Below are 20,136 nucleotides of genomic sequence, written 5' to 3'. Positions count from 1 at the left end.
AGGATATTGGTCAGTAGATTATGTTGTGTCTGTCTTTTTGTTTGTCTGTCTATCGCCTATGGGTCACAATTCTAAACTGATCATCATGAAACTTTACCAAGTTGTAGAGGTGGTCTCAGAGAAGCCTATTGATTGAGGTCAAAGGTAATCTTGAGGTCAAATTCCCAAAAACTTTATTTTTCATCCGATTTGAAAAATTAAGCAGCAATTGCACAGTGCATTACTGAATTGGAAAACCAACTATTTTTGAGGTCAAAGGTCAACCCGAGGTCAAATTTCTAAACTCATCAATTTCAATCTGAAAAATTATCCATTTTCATCCGATTGACCTGAGCTTTGATTAAGATTGTCAATTTTAATGTTGATGAAATGGACAATTTGATGTATCCATGGCACCCTTTGGAGAGGGGGTGGATTTTGCAAGTATTGTGGTTTGCACGTCGTCTTTTTCTTGTTTGTTTGTCCACACAGAACGTGAGTGTGTTTGACTTCCATTAGACCCTTAATAACCCTAAAACCCCTTCGATCATTCACAACCCCAAGACCCATTAAGACCACAAACACCCAAATGCACTCAAAAGATCCTTTTATACCTCTAAGATTATTTAGACCCCCATTACACCCTTTATAACCCTTAGACCTATAAGACCCTTTAGAACCCCAAAAATCCTTCGACTCCTTTCCACCCTTTAGACCGGTGTTTCTCAAGGTGGGGCGCACGCCCCACCGGTGAGGCATGGCAATATTTTGGTGGGGCATGAGGATTCAGAATTAATGAATCAATATATGATCGCTTTCATAGCTTTGCCTTTTAAATACATATGTAGTATATACTGTAGTGTCTCCAATCATGGTGGGGCGTACGTTTTTTTTGAAAATCAAAGTGGGGCGTGGGACAAAAAAGGTTGAGAAACACTGCTTTAGACCTTCACACATTTCTGACCTTTTAATAACCTCTATACCTCTGACCTTATTAGACATTTTAAGATACTTTAGATCCCTTCAGACAATTACAACCCTTTAAAGCTTACATTATTTAGACCCCTTCCACCTTTTAAGACCATTTTGACCCTTTAGACCCATTGAGACATTTTCAGACCTTTCAACCTTTAGACCTTCAGATCATTTGATCTTTTCAACTTTATGGACCTTTGACCTTTACACATTTACAACTAAATCATTGACACCTTTAATTTGCAATCAAAGACCTTTCATTCAGTACATCCTTCCATTAATTTGCCACACAAAACCAGTCCTGTTGTGGGTCTGCAATCTGATTGCTCTTTCTTGTTTATTTAAATTTGCTTTAGGTGGGAAGCATGAGGATTTGCGATGGCATGCCATTGACTTCACTCTAGTTATTACTATTATTATTATTATTATGAATATTATCATTGGACTGAATTGACTGATTAATTTGTGGTTATAAGAATTTTGATGAAAAATCAAACGTGTATGACATGGAGACTGGAGTCAGGATTGGAGGAAGAAAAACCAACAATCTCAGGTTATGTGGACAACACCACTCTGTTGGCAGAAAGTTGAATGCTTTATGTCACCACAATTAGACAAACCTAAGTTGAGTTATGGTGAAAAATGTTAAAATGTCTAGAATAATTAGTTCATGACCTGAGGTCAAGGTCAAAAGTGCTGACAGATGGGTTGTTCTGATGCTGGCTGTTGTTGCTAGTTCACACCTAATATGAGTGTTGGCAGATTTTGATGATTTGCTGTTTACTGTTGTTGCTAATATCTTAAAACTAAAGTTGCATTGTGAACTTGCACGGTTTGCCTGGTGTTTTGTTAAACACCAGTATCAGTATCGGTATCAATAAGAGTATGGGTATAGATTGATTTTGGCTCATTAATATCGGTTATTGGCATATCGGTACAACATTAGCATCCTGGAATAGATACGTAAGGTCGAAGGACTGAGAGAGCAGGAGCAATATCTGACGGTAGAATAGAAGTTGGAAAACAGATACCACTGATCTGCCGGCGATGTGAGAGCAACAGACCGTGTGCTTAAGCCTCATCACGGTAGATTTCACAGAATCCAAGAGAGACAGATGTGATTCTGGGGCGCCAGCCCATAGTGGAAAGCAGTACTCCAGTGAGCTATGGACAAAGGCTTTGTATACTGTGAGGAGCTCTGATTGTCCAAGGAAGGACTGGATTGACAGAGGATTCATAATCTGCTGCTGTCTTTGGAGGCCAGCTTTGCTGTGTGATCAGCCCAGGAAAGGTCATGGCTCATGGTTAGGCTTAGAAGTTCAAGAGACTCAATATCTTTCAGTGGGAGATCAAGAAAATAGGTGGGTTCATTTGATGATCCTTCTGATGCGATAGGGTGAGACTGAGATTTTTCAGGATTGAAGAATATGGTCCATTTATCAGACCAGTGTCTAATAATTTACAGACCAGTAGAGATAGATATAGATATAGCTGTTGCTGTCTGCCCAGCCAAGGGATAGAGTACTGTATGCCGAGTCATCTGCAAAAAGGAAGGGAGGGTTTTCCAGGACATCGGAGAGGTCATTTAAATAGATGGGGAACAAGTCTGGGCCCAAAACATTGACTTGAGGAAGTCAAGGTGGAAGGTGGAACGAGTGGTTATGTTTTCACCCCTGTCTGTTGGGTGGTCGCTAGACTACCGTTATTCTCAGGTTTTCCGTCTGTCTGTATGTATGTAATGGACAGCTCTGGAGGCCAGAGGAGTCAACAGATTTTGATGAAACTTGACTGGTAGGTTCATACCAGGATCTAGTTGTACGCTTTTGAGCACCGTTGCTATGGACGCCACCGTTGCCTCACGATGGGACTTTGAAATTCTTGAAAAAATCCAATAAATATTTATATATATATATATATATATATATATATATATATATATTTCGAAAATCAAAAATCGGCTTCCGCACTTTTATGCGCACTATAATCAACCTCTTTGTCAAAAATTTTCAGCCCGATCTGTCAAAAACTGTATGACTAGTATGCAATTATATAGCGACCACCTATGTCACCTACCGGCTGAGCCTGGTGTTGGCTCAGTGGTTAGGGTGGTGGCTTGGGATCCTAGGGTCCTGAGTTCAAGCCTTGTCGGCCTCTGAATTAATACACCAGTGGGTTGACTCAGCCTGTCATCCTTACGAGATCGGTGAAATGAGTACCAGTTCCAGTGTGTGTACTGGGAGAGGGACAATGCATCAGCAACACAGTCGCGCTTCAAGAAATGATACCTACCCCGGCAGCTAAGCTGCTATATGACCACCACCTACCGGCTTGTTTGTTTGTCTGTCTGTCTGTGTACAGGATATCTGAAAAAGTTGTGTACGGATTCGGATGAAACTTGGTGGACAGGTTTGATGTGTGACAACGACGAATTGATTCAGTTTTGGTGAAGATCTGAATCCAAATCTGGATACGAGAATTATTTGATTTTTAAAGTGATTCTTCACCATTGAGAGACAGGGCCAAAAACGATATGGTGCTGTATAGCATGATATTTCAAAAATATATTGGGCCCGATATGTTCTCGTGGAGCAGGTGGAATCACCGTTGCATGGTGGAGGTATGTGCTCTTAGCACCTGGTTAGCACCTGTTTCCATCATTACCTGCAGAGCTGAGATGATATTGTGCAGAGGCATGGAGCTGGTTGTGGTCGATATCGTCTGCTCCTCTAGCTCAACTTCTGTGGCCTGTGCAGCCAGCGACACAGCACTGTAGGCTGGTGGTACGAGGGTGGCATGACGCTGCAGCAGCTGCAGTATCACTGCCACGTCAGTACACATCCGCGATTCCAGCCTGTAGGGTAGAGGCATCATTCAATAACCCATGTGAAAATGGCATGCAAGTGCAGAAATTAAAAGTTACAGGTATAATTTTTTTCAGTGCATTTTAAATCTTGACGATTCTTCTTTCATTTGTTGACCAGCTGCATTCGAGTTTTGTATCCACAGACCTTTCCTGTCAAATGATATTGTTTTTTGTACCTGGTCAGCTGCTGCTGAAGTAAATTGAGACGTCGGTCAAGCTCTCTCATGTCGCTGCTCTTGATAACATTTGCACGGGGACGAGGACCTTCTGGGAATTCACTTCTCTCCTGGGTATTCTTTTCTTCATTCCAAATCATGGCTGTAACATCAAAGGCATCAAGGTTGGTATGCTCATTTGAAGTGGATTTCATTTTCATATAACAGAAGAAAGGTGTTTGTTTCAAGAAATGGACAATGCTTACTGGAAATAAGAGTATCACTCTCATGAGATTTTGTTGGGTCTAACTCAAGGTTGGCTGGTGCCATGTTGAGCCCTGCCAGTGCTGGTGAGAGCTCCACAATGTGCGAAGATCTTGCGCAGCACTGCTTCTCATCACTTCTTCCAGCATTCAACTCCAGTGATTGTGTGCAGATGCTGTCGTCTTCTCGCACACGACGGCCATTTTGGAAGTTGGCTGGGTTTCCTCTTCCTGTCGCTGCATTTGACACTTGCTGTGAGCTGTCTGCAATGCACAAACAAAATGAGAAAGGTGAACCTTGTCATCAAGTGGTAAGAAGCTATGGTTTACCAGCTTTGAACTTTATTTACTAGTCTCTAAATAGTATCATGTTTTTAATTATTATTATTTTTAAACTAAAATGTCTTTTGGGTGGGAGGGAAGGAGATGAACCAATAATATATATATATATATATATGTAAGAAATTATTTTATTATACACATATCATGTTCCCTTTTCGTGAATTAACCATTCAGATACGGATGAAATATGCCTGATGTTGGCTTGATTGTTAGGGTGGTGGTGGTGGGCTTCGGATCCTGGGGTCTTGAGTTGAAATCCCACTTGGCAATTGAATTGATACCAGGTGGGGTTGACTCAGCCTGTCATCGTTCTGAGGTCAGCAAAATGAGTACCAGCTTGCTGGGATGATTGACACAGGATACTCAAATGACTCAGAGTGGCGACCCATCCAAAATTGTGCCCAGGAGCAGCAGCAGCAGCAGCATTGACGCTCTGTTCAGAGTATGGTCCCGATGGATGTATGGATGTATGGATGGATGGATGGACCAAATGAGAGCAATTTTGACCAATATAAATAAACCCAGGGCTCCATACTCAAATGGGCAATTCAGAATGATAGCATGTGTTTGAAAAAGCTAACCTTGAGGTTGATCATTCTTGTCAGAGCAAAAGTCATCATTCCCAGACCTTTTCACTGTTAGTGTTCCCGTCTGAACTCTGGCTCATGATACGGGGAACCCATGTTTTAGTCCCATACATCATATGTTTCTCTTTTATCCACCAAAGTTATTGTAGAGTTTAAAGGTGTACCACACAGAAGTATAACAAGAAAGCATCTCAAAATGCAAAGCCCATCCACCTCTGCTTTGTACTTGAACTAACTTGATGAAGACATGAGCTAAAGAAAAGAGTTAAATTTATTTAGTGAAAGTGTGATCTTCTTTCGTGTCACTACACTTTTCTTCCCAGCCACTGCAAAACACAGGCTCTGGCACAGGAGTTGAGAGCCTTCAAATCATCTGGTCTGCAAGGCTCTGGTAAGAGAGGGCAATTCAGGATATGTTCCATTGTTTGAGGAGCCTCTCCACTGTCACAATCGATAGAGCCATTTTGATTATATCACCACTCCTGCATTCGGACTCTGCAGCGTCCAACTCCAGTTCTGAGGCAGTCGAGACACAGCCACAGTTGGCCATGTTTCCCTGGCTTCTTCTGGCAAGGACTCCTCAGGGTCAAGTGACCAGGTATCTCTCCTGCTTCTGTGGAGGTTACCATCCAGGGGCTGAACAGCATGAAGGAAACAATTCCTGAATTTCAATCTCTTGGTTACTGGCTCTTGTTGAAAGAGTGAGTGGTGAGAATCATGTTCCTGCTGGGTTCTTTCTACTTGTGAAGAGACTACTTTTATGACTGAATGTGGAGCAATACCATACAGCAAATTATGGAGGTCATCCATGCATGTTGGTTTGAGGCAACCAGAAATAGTTGAAAAGTTGATGCAACAATCTCAAATGTTAAAAAAAAAAGAAGGTTTCTGGCCTGGACAGACACACTCAATGGTAAATCAATAAAACACGGAATTAATTTTAAAAATAACAACAACAAAAAAGGCGCCCTCACACTTGATGCATGGTGGACGGGTTAAGGACTATTTACACTCACTGTGACTTTGCCCTTCAACATTTCGACCCAATCATTAATTAATCTTTTCCAAATTCTCATTTTAAGGGTTTGTTGAAAAGTTGTTGACAAAAGCTCAAATGGTAAAGTTGTGCACTGGACAAACAGGCAGACACACATACACACACAAGTGATTGCAAAACCCCGTCTCCCGCTGCATGGGTTGACGGGCTAATAACGTCTTTGTCTGGCATGTGATGTGTACGAGCTCCTCCATGAGCCTTTGATCACTGGCGAAAAAAATCCTGATGAAACAATATCTATATATTAATACTGAAGGACCAATTTTGTGCTCCTCCGAGCGGTCGCGTCACGTTTTTCTCGGTACTGTGACCTGGACTGAAAGAAACTTCGTACCTGTAAGAGTGCATCGCACATAGTGGCAATTGTCAAACTTCAACTCTGATGCAGAATAAACACTTTTCGTTTTCCATTCGTTTACATGGCGATGTGTGACGTCACCGCTGAGAGGCGTCAGGACGTCATGACATCATCGGTTATTCGCTGACGCCATTACGTCCGTCGTCAGAACGTTACTGCTGGGAGGTGTAATTACTAATTCCACTCCTCGAAAATAGGGTCTGCAATGTAAAATCCTCTTCTGCACATGGTGACTACCTCAGAATGTGAATTTGACACAAGAAACATTGTACAGTAGACGCCGCTTTATAAATCCACCATGGGACCACGCCGTTTGGATTTATTAACCGGCTGGATTTATTAAGCGGAGAACCTATTTTCAGCCACCTACTGGAAAGATAAGACAAAAAGCGAATGTCGTTAAACACTGCTTTGTGCTACAAAAACATTGATTTATCAAACGGTGACAAGGAGATTGTTCAAAAGAATCTCTCCAAGGTCGCTTGCTTGGGAGGGAAGGTTTTGCGCAAATGTTCCTTTATTGAATCCGTCACGTGGCGGAAATCGGGATGGGCAAAACCTGAGAGCTGCATCCCCTGTCCAATTTGGCGAGTGCCGTCCGCATCTCTGCCGCTGTTGGCATCGGCTCGGGTTCGTCGTCGCTTTCTTCCCTTGGCTATTGGGATTCGGGGTCGGAGGGATTCGAGCGGCGGCGGGATTCGAAGTCAGTCACCAGTTGCTGTTGTTGTTGGTTTTTTGTTTTTCACTCTGTGGCAGCACGTACTACATCAAGCTTAGGTTGAGACCTCACACGTGCCAAGCAGGTGGATTTATTAAACGGCGGATTTCTCGATGTAAAATTCCGTTCCAACTCATTTTGATCACAATCAGTGGCTGGATTTTATAACCGTGGATTTATAAAGCGGCGTCTACTGTATCTTCTATCTTCTATCTATCTATCTATATATTAATACTGAAGGACCAATTTTGTGCTCCTCCGAGCGGTCGCGTCACATTTTTTTCGGTACTGTGACCTGGACTGAAAGAAACTTCGTACCTGTAAGAGTGCATCGCACATAGTGGCAATAGTCAACTTTCAACGCTGAAGCAGAATAAACACTTTTCGTTGAGGCGGGGGCGAGGAGTGAAGAGGCGGGGGCGGGGGATGAAGAGACGGGGGGGGGCAAGGTAAGCAAATTTTTGGGCGGAGGTAAGCAAATTGAAAACGGGAGACGGGGAAATGGGGCGGGGGTTGGGTTGAATGAGGCGGAGGTGAGTGTGAGGGGTGGACAGGGGGGTGGGGCCCCGGGGGAAAGTGGGGCGGGGAATCAAAAGACGGGGGGGGTGGGGAGTGAAGAGGCGGGGCTGGGGTAATTACATTTTTGGGCGGGGGTAAGCAGATTGAATGGGGCAGGGGCGGGGGATGAGTAGGCGGGGGCAAACACACCCTGTCCAGTCCATGTCCCTCAAGTGTGTGTGAGCTGGTGAGGGTGGTTGAATGAACGGAATCCATCTGTGACGGGGTTTCAGCGAGTTTTCAATTAATGGCTTACTCAACATTTTTGAGGATGGCATTACATAATTATGTGATACATCTAGAAGACGACGTAATATAAGAAAATTATGTAATAACAAAAAAAATAGGTTTTCCTTGATGATCTTTTGCAACATCGTCTTCTTCGACTTCCTCTTCTTCGACTTCATCTTATTCTACTTTTTTCTTCTTCTTCTACTTCGTTCTTCTTCTACTACTTCTTCTTCTACTTCTTCTTCGACTACTTCTTCTACTTCTTATTCTACTACTACTTCTTCTTCTACTACTACTACTTCTACTTATTTTTCCACTACTCCTTCTTCTACTTCTTATTTTTCTACTACTCCTTCTTCTACTTCATATTCTACTTCTACTTCTTATTCTTCTACTACTCCTACTTCTTATCTACTTCTTCTTCCTCTTCTTCTTCTACTACGACTTCCACTACTTCTTATTCTACTTCTTCTTCTTATACTACTTCTTCTACTTCTTATGCTTCTTCTACTACTTCTACTTCTTATGCTTCTTCTACTACTTCTTATTCTACATCTTCTTGTACATCTTCTTCTTACACTTGTGCTGCATCTATTATCTCTAAAGTTGGTGATACAGACATTGTTATTCTGGCACTATGTTGTTTGGAAAGTTTTTTTTAAAACTGCTTGGTGGATTGTGAGTGGTCAAGAAATATGAAAGGATTTAGGCAGGAGTTTGGGTCTTTCATTTGCAGCAGGTGGTTGCAGGTAGCATCATTTTCTGTGAGCATGGCTGTGCCACTGACGCATTGCCCCTGTAGGTTGAAGCAGAAATTTATATATATATATTTTTCAGTGCCGGCAATAACTTCTCAACCTTTCACCTAGGACACCATGGGATCTTTAACATGCACCGATTAAACATAGCAGACGGGACACCCAGATTAATGTCTATCCGAGGGACGGCATACTCGATGATGCAACACCCTGCTTACGAAACACCAAGGTGATAGTCCAAAGCTGGGCCAAGATTGGAACCAAGGCTAAATAGCTCAGAGGCGGTATGTGTACTTGTAGGCTATCCTGCCAGCCTTGTTCAGGGGTTATAAAAATGAAACACAGGAAGTTTGAGCATGTTGATTTACATTTGTGTTGATGCATAATTGATTTTGGGAAAACAAGAGGAACAGCAATGAACTAGATATCTGCGATCACAAAGCGATTGCCAAGGATAAGATTCTCTCCCCAACCACCCCCCCCCCCCACCCATATAATTTGCTCCTGAGGGACTTCAAGACCAAATTCTACAGAACTGTAATTTCTTTAGAATAGACATTCTATGGGACTTTAGGACCAAATTCTACAGAACTGTAATTTCCATAGAAACTATACGGTATTATAGACTTTCTATCGAAATTACAGTTGTATAGAATTTGGTCTTAAAGTCCCGTAGAATTTCTATAGAATGTATATTGTATATAAATTACATGTCGACAGAATTTGGGCTAAATTTCCATAGAATTTCTACGGGATATGTGGATGATATATTTTGCCCGTTTGAGTCTTAGCCTTGGCGGCTCCGCCTCAGACTCTGCAACCTCCAATTGGAGAGCTGAACACTGAACAGGCTCCTCCCACCTAGGCCGGTGGGAGGTGATGACTTATTGGAGGAGAATGTCCAATCGGAATTGACGTTGTTGATCGGTGTCGATTAGACTGTTCTTCTTCCTTACCTCATTCACTTTGTGTGAATTTCACCTGAACAGAGCACAACGAAAAGCTTTGTGGTTTTCTTTTTAGTTTGTTTTATGGCAATGTCCTTCAAATGTCTCTTCATGTCTATATTGAAGTTTTGTAGGCCCAAGCATCTTTTTAAATATTGACGTGTTGCGTGACTCGTGAATAGGGATGAAAAAAAATACTTGTAAGTAAAGGCGTGCAAGCTTCTAACATGTCGCGATGATGAGGTCTCCTTTGCACTGGCCCGCCAGTATTCCCTGCATTGATTGGCTCTCTGGAACGATACAGCTGAGATTGGCTAATGGAGTTCACGTGTTTGCTTTATTTCAAATAAGTTTATTTCGAGATGATGATACGCCAGATTGTCCATCCGTTTGTGTGTAACATTCATTCCGCCTCTTCAAGATGTCATTTGGCCGCTCTGTGCATCTTATGCGAAGCCAGATTTATTCAGAGCGGTCGTATTCACAGTTGTCATGCCCTCCCTACAAGTTTTCCCTTTTGTGGAAAACGATCAATGGGACTGTTGAAATGATCATCAACTCTCAAAAGGTTGGAGATCATCAACATCATGGGCCTTTGTAGTGGTATTGGCCTAATACATGCCCCAGGCCTCTGTCGTAAGTGAAAATAGAATCTAACCAAGCTATTTTACCACGCTCGAAGTTTTTTTTATGCACAGAGACAGTGAATATGTTTTTGCTTCAAACGTTATGCAGGTTATTGTTAGATCCTCGTGGAGGATCTCTAAGTCTTTGTCACGTTGTTGTTCTTCATCTTCTTCTTGTGGACTTTTTTGTTTCACAGCCTACAGTTTTCATCCAAACTTCCTGAAACTTGGCATATATATGTATAAATACCCTGTGCAGACAGTAACCATCTCCGATTTTGAAAATTCCTCCGAGAAAAAAAGTTATGATGTCAAAATATCTCCGCAAATGGAAATCGCCTAAAAAATTATCTCCGAAACTAGGCAAGCTTTTTGAATTCTGTTTGCGGGAATCGAACAGGGCATTAGCAGAGATTAATTACCGCACATATGATACATCACTATGACGTCACATCATTTTTTATGACGTCATTCCTATTTTTTGACATTTTTTGTTTCACAACCCAGAGTTTTCATCGGATCTTCGTGAAACTTGCCATGCATATGCAGAAAGCGCACGCGCAGGCAATAACCGTCTCCGATTTTGGAAATTCTTCCTAGAAAAAAGTTGACGTCATAATATCGCCGCTAATGGAAATCACCTATACCATTATCTCTGAAACTAGTCAAGCTGTTTGAATTTTGTTTGCGGGAATCAAGCCAGGCATTAGCACAGATAATTTATCGCAAACCTGATACATCACAATGACATCATATTCGTTTTTATGACGTCATCATAAAGAGGACGAGGATCTTAGCTCATTTGAGCTTGATTAGGAGTGATAAAGGCAGCTGTATGTTTCCAACTAATTTCAACCAGGGACAGACCAGAAAAGCTGTCATTGTCAGGGTCTTTGTCCACGTAATCTCATGACAATGTGAAAACCCTGTCATTATTTGCTTTTAACGACGTGTATTAAGCAAGTCGCTGATGCAGGCGCCACCATGCTTCGGTGGAACTTCTAAGCCGGCTATGCAACGTGCTGGAACTCTTTCGCACATGACATGCAAATGGCGGTTCGAGCCCGAGCGATCACCGCACTGGACGCGGGGTGCTATTGTTGTCCCGACACCAATTGTCCCTGACTAAGCTGTTTGCATCGTTGCCAACATGCTGGAGAATGGAAAGGACCCATGGTGCGACTGAGGGGAGTGGTGATCTGCAAGGGGTGAAGTGGGGGCGTTGGGAGGTGTGTAGAGGTCTCGGAGAGGGGGGGGGGAAGGTCTGGGAGGGGTGCTGAGAACGGAGTGTTCCCTCTCCTCTGGTCGGGAAATTTTGTAATCCATTCTGAACGGATGATTTGTACTTTCTTTGTGTGAAATGAATTAAGGTACCAATTTGAACCGATGATCAGTACTTTTATTGTGTTAAACGAACCAAAAATGTACCAATTTTAACTGAGGACGTGCTGCAATATCTTTGCTATTAAGAAAGATGATTTTTTATATTTTAATTTTTTTTCATTTCGAGCTCTTTCAGCCAGCACAACAATAAAAGGCTTCCTTTTTTATTAATTTTTTATCTATCGTGGTATTTTGACATGGGTTTACAGCTAGTCTATATTAATGACCTCTCCAATGAAAACTTTCCTTTTTTGCAGATGACTCAACATTGTGTCTTACTGTACTCTTATCCCTATGCTAGGTAGACAGCAGCTGCCTCTCTCTCTCTCTCTCTCTGCTAATCTGGAAATGATTAGATTCTGTCCTGAGAAATGGAACATGTCCTTCATTCCTGGAAAATCAGTCTCACCCTTTCACTCCGGAATAATCGTCAAATGAACCCACCTATCGATATTAATGATCATCCACTGGAAGAGATTCAGTCTCTTGAACTTCTATGCCTCACGATCAGCTCTGACCTTTGTTGGACTAACTATGTCGTAAAGATGGCCTCCAAAGCCAGCTGTAGACACTGGCATCACCAGCTTCGAGCCCGATAGGGCTCGGCTTTGTGTTCTTTGCAAAACCTATCAAAACTATTTACCCTCCTGGAATGCATGAGTTGTTTTCGATGACAAAAACCAGGGATGATAATTAAGTGAAGCTTTATCTTTTTGGTCAATAACAAGCCGTTTTCTCCAAGTGCTAAATTCCAGCAAGACTGTTCGGGGGCATTCTGCATCATTTTTATGACATTGTTACCATTTTGCTGAGTTAGTAATTTCTACAAGAAACAACAATGAATGCTAAATTACGAGTAAGAATCCAAGTTTCTCCCAACCGTGAACGGAATGATCTTGCACGAGGGAATCTCTGTACAGCCATTCGGCCTTTTCTATGTGATATAATTTTGTTTTGAAAATGGAAAAACCTTTTGATTACTCTCCACCCCTTATTCTCACCATGCAGATATTGTGCAACTATATTTGACTTACCAAACAAAGAAGTAGCTCTTCTTTACAACATTATCCCCCTTAAATAAAATGTCGTGACTTTCATCAATCTTATTGACATTTCCTTTTTTCCTGTTGGGATTCAGGGAGATAATTTTTTTACCTACATATTCAATGCTCTCAAAGGTGACAGCAGGAATAACATGCCAACAGTAATGAGATGCACACAAATTTGGCTTATTTTACCAGTGATGATTATAAATGACCATCATAAAAAGGTGAAAAAAGCAAATGACCAGGGGGTTAAAGGAGGAGGAAACAAAAAAAAAACAAAAAAAAACGAAGATGCACCATGGACGTGATCAGGAAAATGTCTGGGGACAGTGACTTTAATTGAAGAACCACCATAAAAGTGGGATGACTAGTGTGGTCGAGGAAGTAGGAGTGCTGATCATTCCAAATGAATGACATGGCCACACTCCAGATCCCCTGATTATCAGAAATCGCTTCTAGATGCAGTGCGGCAGTGCATGGGAGGTTGCTGAAAACCAGAAATGTTCTGGACTTATCGCCATTGTAAGGGAAAGGCTCATTGATGGTGTGGTTGTTGGGGAGTGGAGGAACAGCCAGCTCCTGAGATGTGGAAAAACGATTCGAGTTTCTCATCACTCATAAGAGTCTATATGACTACCACCTGCATCATGCCAATGAAAGTTAATATTGCGAACCGTGATCTCTGTCCATGCATTTGTCTGTCTCAGTTATGGAGGCTGCTTCTGTGCTGTTTGAAAAGCTGCGCCCGCAGGCAAGGCTCAATGTTTACTTTTGAAATGATGGGAGAACAGGCATGAATAATGTTGATGCCAAATTTTATTTCACAAGCAGGATATTGATAAACTTAAACTGGTCCCATCATTGGAGATAGGTATGCCTGGTGTTGGCTTCATGGTTAGGGTGGTGGGCTTGGGATCCAAGGATCATCCTGAGTTCAAATCCCACTCGGTTGTTGATTTAATTCCAGGTGGGGTTGACTCTGCCTGTCATCCTTCCGAGGCTGGCAAAATGAGTGCCAGCTTGCTGGTATCCTGTGTCAGAGTGGTGACCCATCCAGGATTGTGCCCAATAAGCAAGGAGACTGCTTCGGCAGCACCAACGCTCTGCACAGAATATGATCCCAATGGATGGATGGATGGATGGATGGATAGGTACCCTTGCTTGTTGTCCATAAAATGTCATAAAAATCTACATCTCCTATATTGAGAACAATTTCTAAGGAAGAGGTAAACAAGCTGTTGCGATCAATGGTGTCACAGCAGAATGTTATCCAAACTATAGTTTTCATGATTATTTTATCAATGGTGAGGTGGAGAGAAAAATGCAAACTTTGGGAGGACTCCTTTGAATCAAATGGCTCACAGGTATGACTTTTATTCCTATATGATGTCGTGATGTTCTACTGTGTCGAAACTCCATTTTACTCGTACCTTTTTCAGTTGTTGGTTGTAAGGATGATGTCCGCCGCTTTTTCTGCCCGTATCGGACTTCTGACAATATGGAGAGAGATGTTTGGGGAACGATGTCAGTCTGAGGGTAAAAAAAAAAAAAAAAAATTCAATAATCAATTTCCTCAACTTTTTGGCATCATTTCCATTGTGTTCTGTTCCAACTGTTCAAATCTCATGCTGAATATCAATTGGATTAAGCATCATTTTTGCAAATTACTGCATTTAAAGCTGTTATGTAATTAGTAGACAAGCCCTTATATGTGTTACTACTTACATTGCAGCATTTGTAATTTGATAGATCAATAAGCAGCTACTTGTTTTTTTTAATCCCGATGCTATTCCATTGGCTCCCAATTGCTAATCATTTGCTTGGAGTGGTGAGATTTTGTTTGGGTTGTTCATTGTTCAGTGGTTCTGGTCGCATCTCCGTATAACTCTGAAGTGGTATCTTGGCAGCAATACTTTGCCATCTCACTCGTACTTGTCTCATTTTTTTTGTGCTGCATCCTATATTGCTACTATGTATTAACAAACATTTTGGGGGCAGTAGGGAAAATTCCCTTCTCATACAAACTCTCAAGTGTCTTCCAGCCCTGGTTGAGTTCATGTGTAGTCCCTGTTAAGAGTGTAATTTTGCAATCTGATTGGCTTAATAATGTGTGCAGAGAACCCTCTCATTTATTGCATCTATCAACAGAAGGCAAGATAAAAAATGTTTTAAGTCAATAAATGTGATAAAATCCAGGGTTAACCTGGGATTGTTATTATACATGAAAGAAAATGGTGCTGCTGCTTCTCATCTTGCCCATGCCGCACCCCTCCATCTCTCGCGAGCTTTTGTGTCATTCTAAGCTCACGTCAGCAATTTGAGTCTCAGAGTATGCTTTTCACTGACCAGAGACAGATTGGTGGCCTTGCAGTTTTTTTTTTTTTACTGGTTCTATTCATCAGGTCTTGGGCCTTCTGCTCTCTCACCTCTCCACCCAGTCCCTGCCCCTCCAAGTCACACTTGCTCTGCCAGAAAAGCCTTTTCTTGTTGCCCTCCCCAAATCCATTATTTCACCCCCCCCCTCTTTTCTCACCTGTGGAACTGTTCTCAAGTCCATTGTCTCAAGCAGACAATGGGCCGACAAGATTTTAAGTCTTTTGCTGAACACCACCCCCATGGTCTCTCCCATTCCCACCACTGAGTTTTATTACACTTGCTGAGACTGTTCCCACCCTTCACTGGCAATTCCTCTCCTTGAGATGTGGTTCATTTTGTTGTTGTCCCAGTATTTTCCCTTTGCCCTATTTTGGTTGTTGATCGCCTGCCTCTTGTTGTGCTTCTTTTCCATCATCCTCGATACCTATAATAGAAAAAAAAGGTTTTTGCAGTTAAGACGTAAAATTTTCGTAACATTCATTCTGTAGTATGAATAGGTTTTTTTTTCCGGTTGTCTTGACGGAATTAAAACCACTTGAGGTCCGGTCAGCTTTCTTCATGGCAACGATTGGGTGATGTTGCTGAACTATTTTGGACTAACAGGAGATATAAATCAAAACTGCAATTGTGATAAAACTATAAAATTATATGAGTAATTATTCAGGATAATTCTTCATAATAAGTACATTGAAGGTTGATCATTAAGTCAATGAGTGTTAATATGTAATGAAACTTTTTTTTCTGCATGTATATCCTTTTAGATCAGCTTGATGATGGAGTTGAAAAGGCCTTGCTGTGTTGCCCTCACTGGTGTTCGTTACATTCACATGCCTGTTTAGTAGAAATTTCTGCATCTGCACCCTGTGACAGTTTGGCAACTTGTCCAAGACTGGTTCTTAGCCACAGAAACGTTCACAAGTTATGAACACCCCTATGCTCTTATAAGAAGTAAGAGCCTCCACTATGGTCATGTTCAAATTACGAGCTCATAAAATAATATCTTTATTATGTGACATTTACTTCTTTTTAACCTCTGCTAGGTTTCCAACATACTGATCATAACTTGTATAGCAAGAATGACTGCAATGTGGTCATAACTTGCGCCTAAAATGGGCCGATTGGGAAATGCGCATTTATAGCACTCTTGAAAGATGAACAGGGCGATTGGGAAACGTACATGAAATGCGCAATTGAAAGATTAACTCGACACCTCTCGCTCTTATCCATGTCAACCTCCACCACGCTTATATCAGAACGAGCTGATTCATCGCACCGTCACGGATTGTTTAACCCCAATAATGGGGCCGGTCAAAAATTACTTAGTGCTGTTTTAATAGGGATGCGCGTACCGTGTGTGCCGACGGTCTTGATTAAACCTTACTGATAATTTTTGTTTGACATATGATTACATTTTTGGGGGGTTCCGCATCATAACACTCACCCAAACAAAGCCAATGGAAATCTGATGCAACAAACCCGGGGAATGGATAATCAGCAGAGGCCTACATGCCTAATGTCTTGGAGACCTATCAGTAAACCAATATGGCGGCCATATTATTTTGTCTGGGTATCATGGTGGGTGGAGTCCAGCAGCTGTTCAACCAATGGGTGTACATTTCAAAAATCGACCCCAACAAGAACCACAACAACCATGCAGAGTTCTTGAAGACATGATGTGACATGATACAATCATTCATTCAATCAATTAATCCTTTTTTAGGTTATCTCTTCGAGCATGACATAATATGGGTGTCGATGTCCTTCGATCCGTCCGTCCGTCCGTTCACAATGAAGTTGAAGCGGGAGATCTGGTCATTAGTGATCCTGATAGAGGTTGATGAGACGTACACGACGGTATGACTTTCAAGGTCACCGAAGGTAAAGGTCAAGGTCACGAGGCCTTTGAAGTTGCGAAAATGACGATTTTCAAATTCTATCTCCTCTGCCATTTCTCAAGCAATCTTGAATTTGATTGTAGCATATGAATCTATGGGACAATATCCAAATTTGGTCGGGCCGGATTTTCGATATTCGCTTTCGTTTTCGTGTCACGTGACTTCAAAGTTGGCAAAAAAATGCGAAAATGACGATTTTCAAAATCTATCTCCTCCTACATTTCTCAAGCGATCTTGAATTTGATTGTGGCATATGAATGTATGGGACAATATCTAAATTTGGTCAGGACGGATTTTCGAATTTCGCTTTCGTTTTCGCGTCACGTGACTTCAAAGTTTGCAAAAACTGCCCTACCTTCAGGAGGCTATATATTCTCGACTGGGCATGGTAAAAGTTAGTGAATGGTGTCATTGCATAGCAGCTGACCTTGTTTCTCGCAGAGATGACCGTCACTCCCGCACGGGTGTATTTTTTCTTATTTTTTCTTCTTATTTCCTTTCACTGTTAATTGTGAACTCGTCGAAGAATGTGTCAATGTGTTACAGATGAGCGTTCACACCTGTACATACTCTAGCATATTTGCAAGAGGTACAAGAACTGCATTGTGGAAAATGTACAAACGATACCAACTCGAGGGTTTGTGAAAAAAGACAAAGCCTCAAAACATCATGTTTTTGTTCCATCGAGTGGCCTTCACCGGGGATGATGGAGGACATACAGTCGTGGCCAAAAATATTGGCACCCTTGCACTTTTTCCAAATAACTCACAATTTTCTCTCTAAAAAAAAGTTGAAATTGACAAAAGTATTTGGTCTCCACAATTCTTTATTTCACTGTTAATATCACAGAACCTTTGTTTTTGATTCAGAACTTAATATTTTGTTGTTCGTCTTTCGGCTGCTCCCGTTAGGGGTCGCCACAGCGGATCATGCATACTGATTTGCCACAGGTTTTACGCCAGATGCCCTTCCTGACGCAACCCTGGTCGCCTCTTACGACACAGGGATAAGGATTGGGTTTCGCCATGATTCCGGGCTGCCCTACACCCTCTCATAGCGTGGCCCAGCGCAGAGCTCCCATCCTCAAGCGATCCTCCAACCCAAGCCTCCGAGTAGCCGGATTACAGGCGCATGCCACTACGCTCCAACCCAAGCCTCCGAGTAGCCGGATTACAGGCGCACGCCACTACGCTACTACGCCCGGTATTGATTCAGCACTTACTATATCCTTTTAAATCAGAAAATAAAAAGAAATGGCATTGACAAAATTATTGACACTCGAGACTTAATATTTGATATCACAGCCTTTGGACAAAATAACTGCAGTCAAGCACTTCCTATAGCCATGAATGAGCTTCCGACACCTCTTGACTAGCAGGTTGTCCCACTTTTCTTGTGCAAACTGCTCCAATTCTCCCAGATTTGAAGAGTGCCTTCTCCCAACTGCTGTTTTCAGATCTCCCCATATAACAGGTGTTCAATGGGATTGAGATCTGGACTCGTTACTGGCCACTTCAGAACAGTCCAGTGTTTTGTCTTGAACCATTCCTGGGTGCTTTTTGAAATGTGTTTGAGGTCATTGTCCTGCTGTAAGACGCATGACCTTCTTGGGAGACCAAGATTCCTGACACGGTTGAAATTGCGCTCTAAAATGCCTTGGTAATCCCCTGATTTCATGATGCCATGCACACATTCAAGGCACCCAGTGCCAGAGGCAGCACAGCAACCCCAAAACATCACTGAATCTCCTCCATGTTTGACTAGGGAAGGTGTTCTTTTCTTTGAAGGCTTCATTTTGTTTTCTGTAAACATAGAGATGATGTGCTTTCCCAAAAAGCTCTAATTTGGTCTCTTCTGTCTTCAGGACATTCTCCCAGAAGAATTTTGGCTTGTTCAGGTGTGTTTGGGCAAACTCCGGTCAGGCTTTTTTCTTCTTCTTCTTCTTCTTCTTCTTCTTCTTCTTCTTCTTCTTCTTCTTCTTCTTCCTCTTCTTCCTCTTCTTCCTCTTCTTCCTCTTCTTCCTCTTCTTCCTCTTCTTCCTCTTCTTCCTCTTCTTCCTCTTCTTCCTCTTCTTCCTCTTCTTCCTCTTCTTCCTCTTCTTCCTCTTCTTCCTCTTCTTCCTCTTCTTCCTCTTCTTCCTCCTCCTCCTCCTCCTCTCTCTCTCTCAACAGTGGGGTCCTCCTGGGTCTCCTACCATAGAACCTCCTTTCATCGAGTTGGCGACGGATGGTGCGAGTTGAAACTGTCGTACCTTGTGTCTGAAGGTCAGCTTGAATCTGTTTTCCAGTTGATCAAGGTTCTTTCTCTCCACCACTCGAATAATCATTTGCTGCAATCTTCGATGAAGTTATCTCTTACGGCCACGTCCAGGGAGGTTGGCTGCAGTGCCTTGGGCCTTAAACTTTTTGATAAGATTGTGTACGGTGGACACAGGAACGTCACGGTCCCTGGAGATGGACTTGAAGCCTTGAAGTTGTCCATGCTTGGCTACAAGCTTGTGTCTGCCCTCCTCAGACAATTCTCTGCTTTTCTTTATTTTCTTCATGCTTATTGCGGGTGACACACACACACAGTGACACAAAACAGCAGAATGACTCCTTTTCTCGATTCAATGAGTGATTGAATGAGTGATTTTTTATATTGCACGCACCTGCAACTCACCACAGGTGATTTCAATTCCAAAGTAAAGGAGAATCATCTCCTTGAAATCTAATTCTTTCTTACAACTTCTAAAAGGTGTCAAAAATAGTCTGGGCCATTTTAGGATTTCTATGTAGAATAAGCTAAGATTTAGTAATTTTTTTCAGCTTTTTTTTGTTTTGTTTCACTGCAATCCAAAAAAATACATATGTGGAAACGAAAATATTTTTTAATTTCAACAATTTTCAGGAAGAAATGGTACATTATTTGAAAAAAAAGTGCAAGGGTGCCAATATTTTTGGCCACGACAGGATGTTAGAGTTGAATCATAACCACTCCATTGGAATGTCAGAGCAACACAGGCCTCAAATAAATCACG

At 42.0% G+C, this 20,136-nt stretch overlaps 1 protein-coding gene and 1 long non-coding RNA gene across 5 annotated transcripts in view; one reads left to right on the top strand and one right to left on the bottom strand.

The window, feature by feature from the left end:
• Window positions 1-20,136, bottom strand: part of LOC147029638 (voltage-gated inwardly rectifying potassium channel KCNH7-like) — a 415,871-nt gene that overhangs the window by 11,468 nt on the left and 384,267 nt on the right. For 3 of the 4 annotated variants that reach the window (XM_085872840.1, XM_085872838.1, XM_085872839.1), the window contains exons 12-15: window positions 14,277-14,376; window positions 4,239-4,499; window positions 3,994-4,135; window positions 3,616-3,805 (exon numbers count right to left, since the gene is read on the bottom strand). In XM_085872840.1, the coding sequence (XP_085728966.1) occupies window positions 3,616-3,805; window positions 3,994-4,135; window positions 4,239-4,499; window positions 14,277-14,376 (693 nt within the window). Of the gene's footprint in view, window positions 1-3,537; window positions 3,806-3,993; window positions 4,136-4,238; window positions 4,500-14,276; window positions 14,377-20,136 lie in introns of those variants that run through there. The other variant, XM_085872842.1, reaches the window with a different exon arrangement.
• Window positions 4,024-20,136, top strand: part of LOC147029641 (uncharacterized) — a 38,475-nt gene continuing 22,362 nt past the window's right edge. Inside the window, exons 1-2 of the long non-coding RNA XR_015055994.1 lie at window positions 4,024-4,157; window positions 4,288-4,546. This is a non-coding gene — a long non-coding RNA (uncharacterized LOC147029641). The remainder of the gene's footprint in view (window positions 4,158-4,287; window positions 4,547-20,136) is intronic.

The sequence above is a fragment of the Eptatretus burgeri genome, chromosome 3, assembly GCF_056783735.1.
Source record: "Eptatretus burgeri isolate ZD-2024b chromosome 3, Ebu_testis_v1, whole genome shotgun sequence".
NCBI classification, from domain to species: Eukaryota; Metazoa; Chordata; class Myxini; order Myxiniformes; family Myxinidae; genus Eptatretus; species Eptatretus burgeri.
This window is presented reverse-complemented; position numbering and strand designations above follow the sequence as displayed.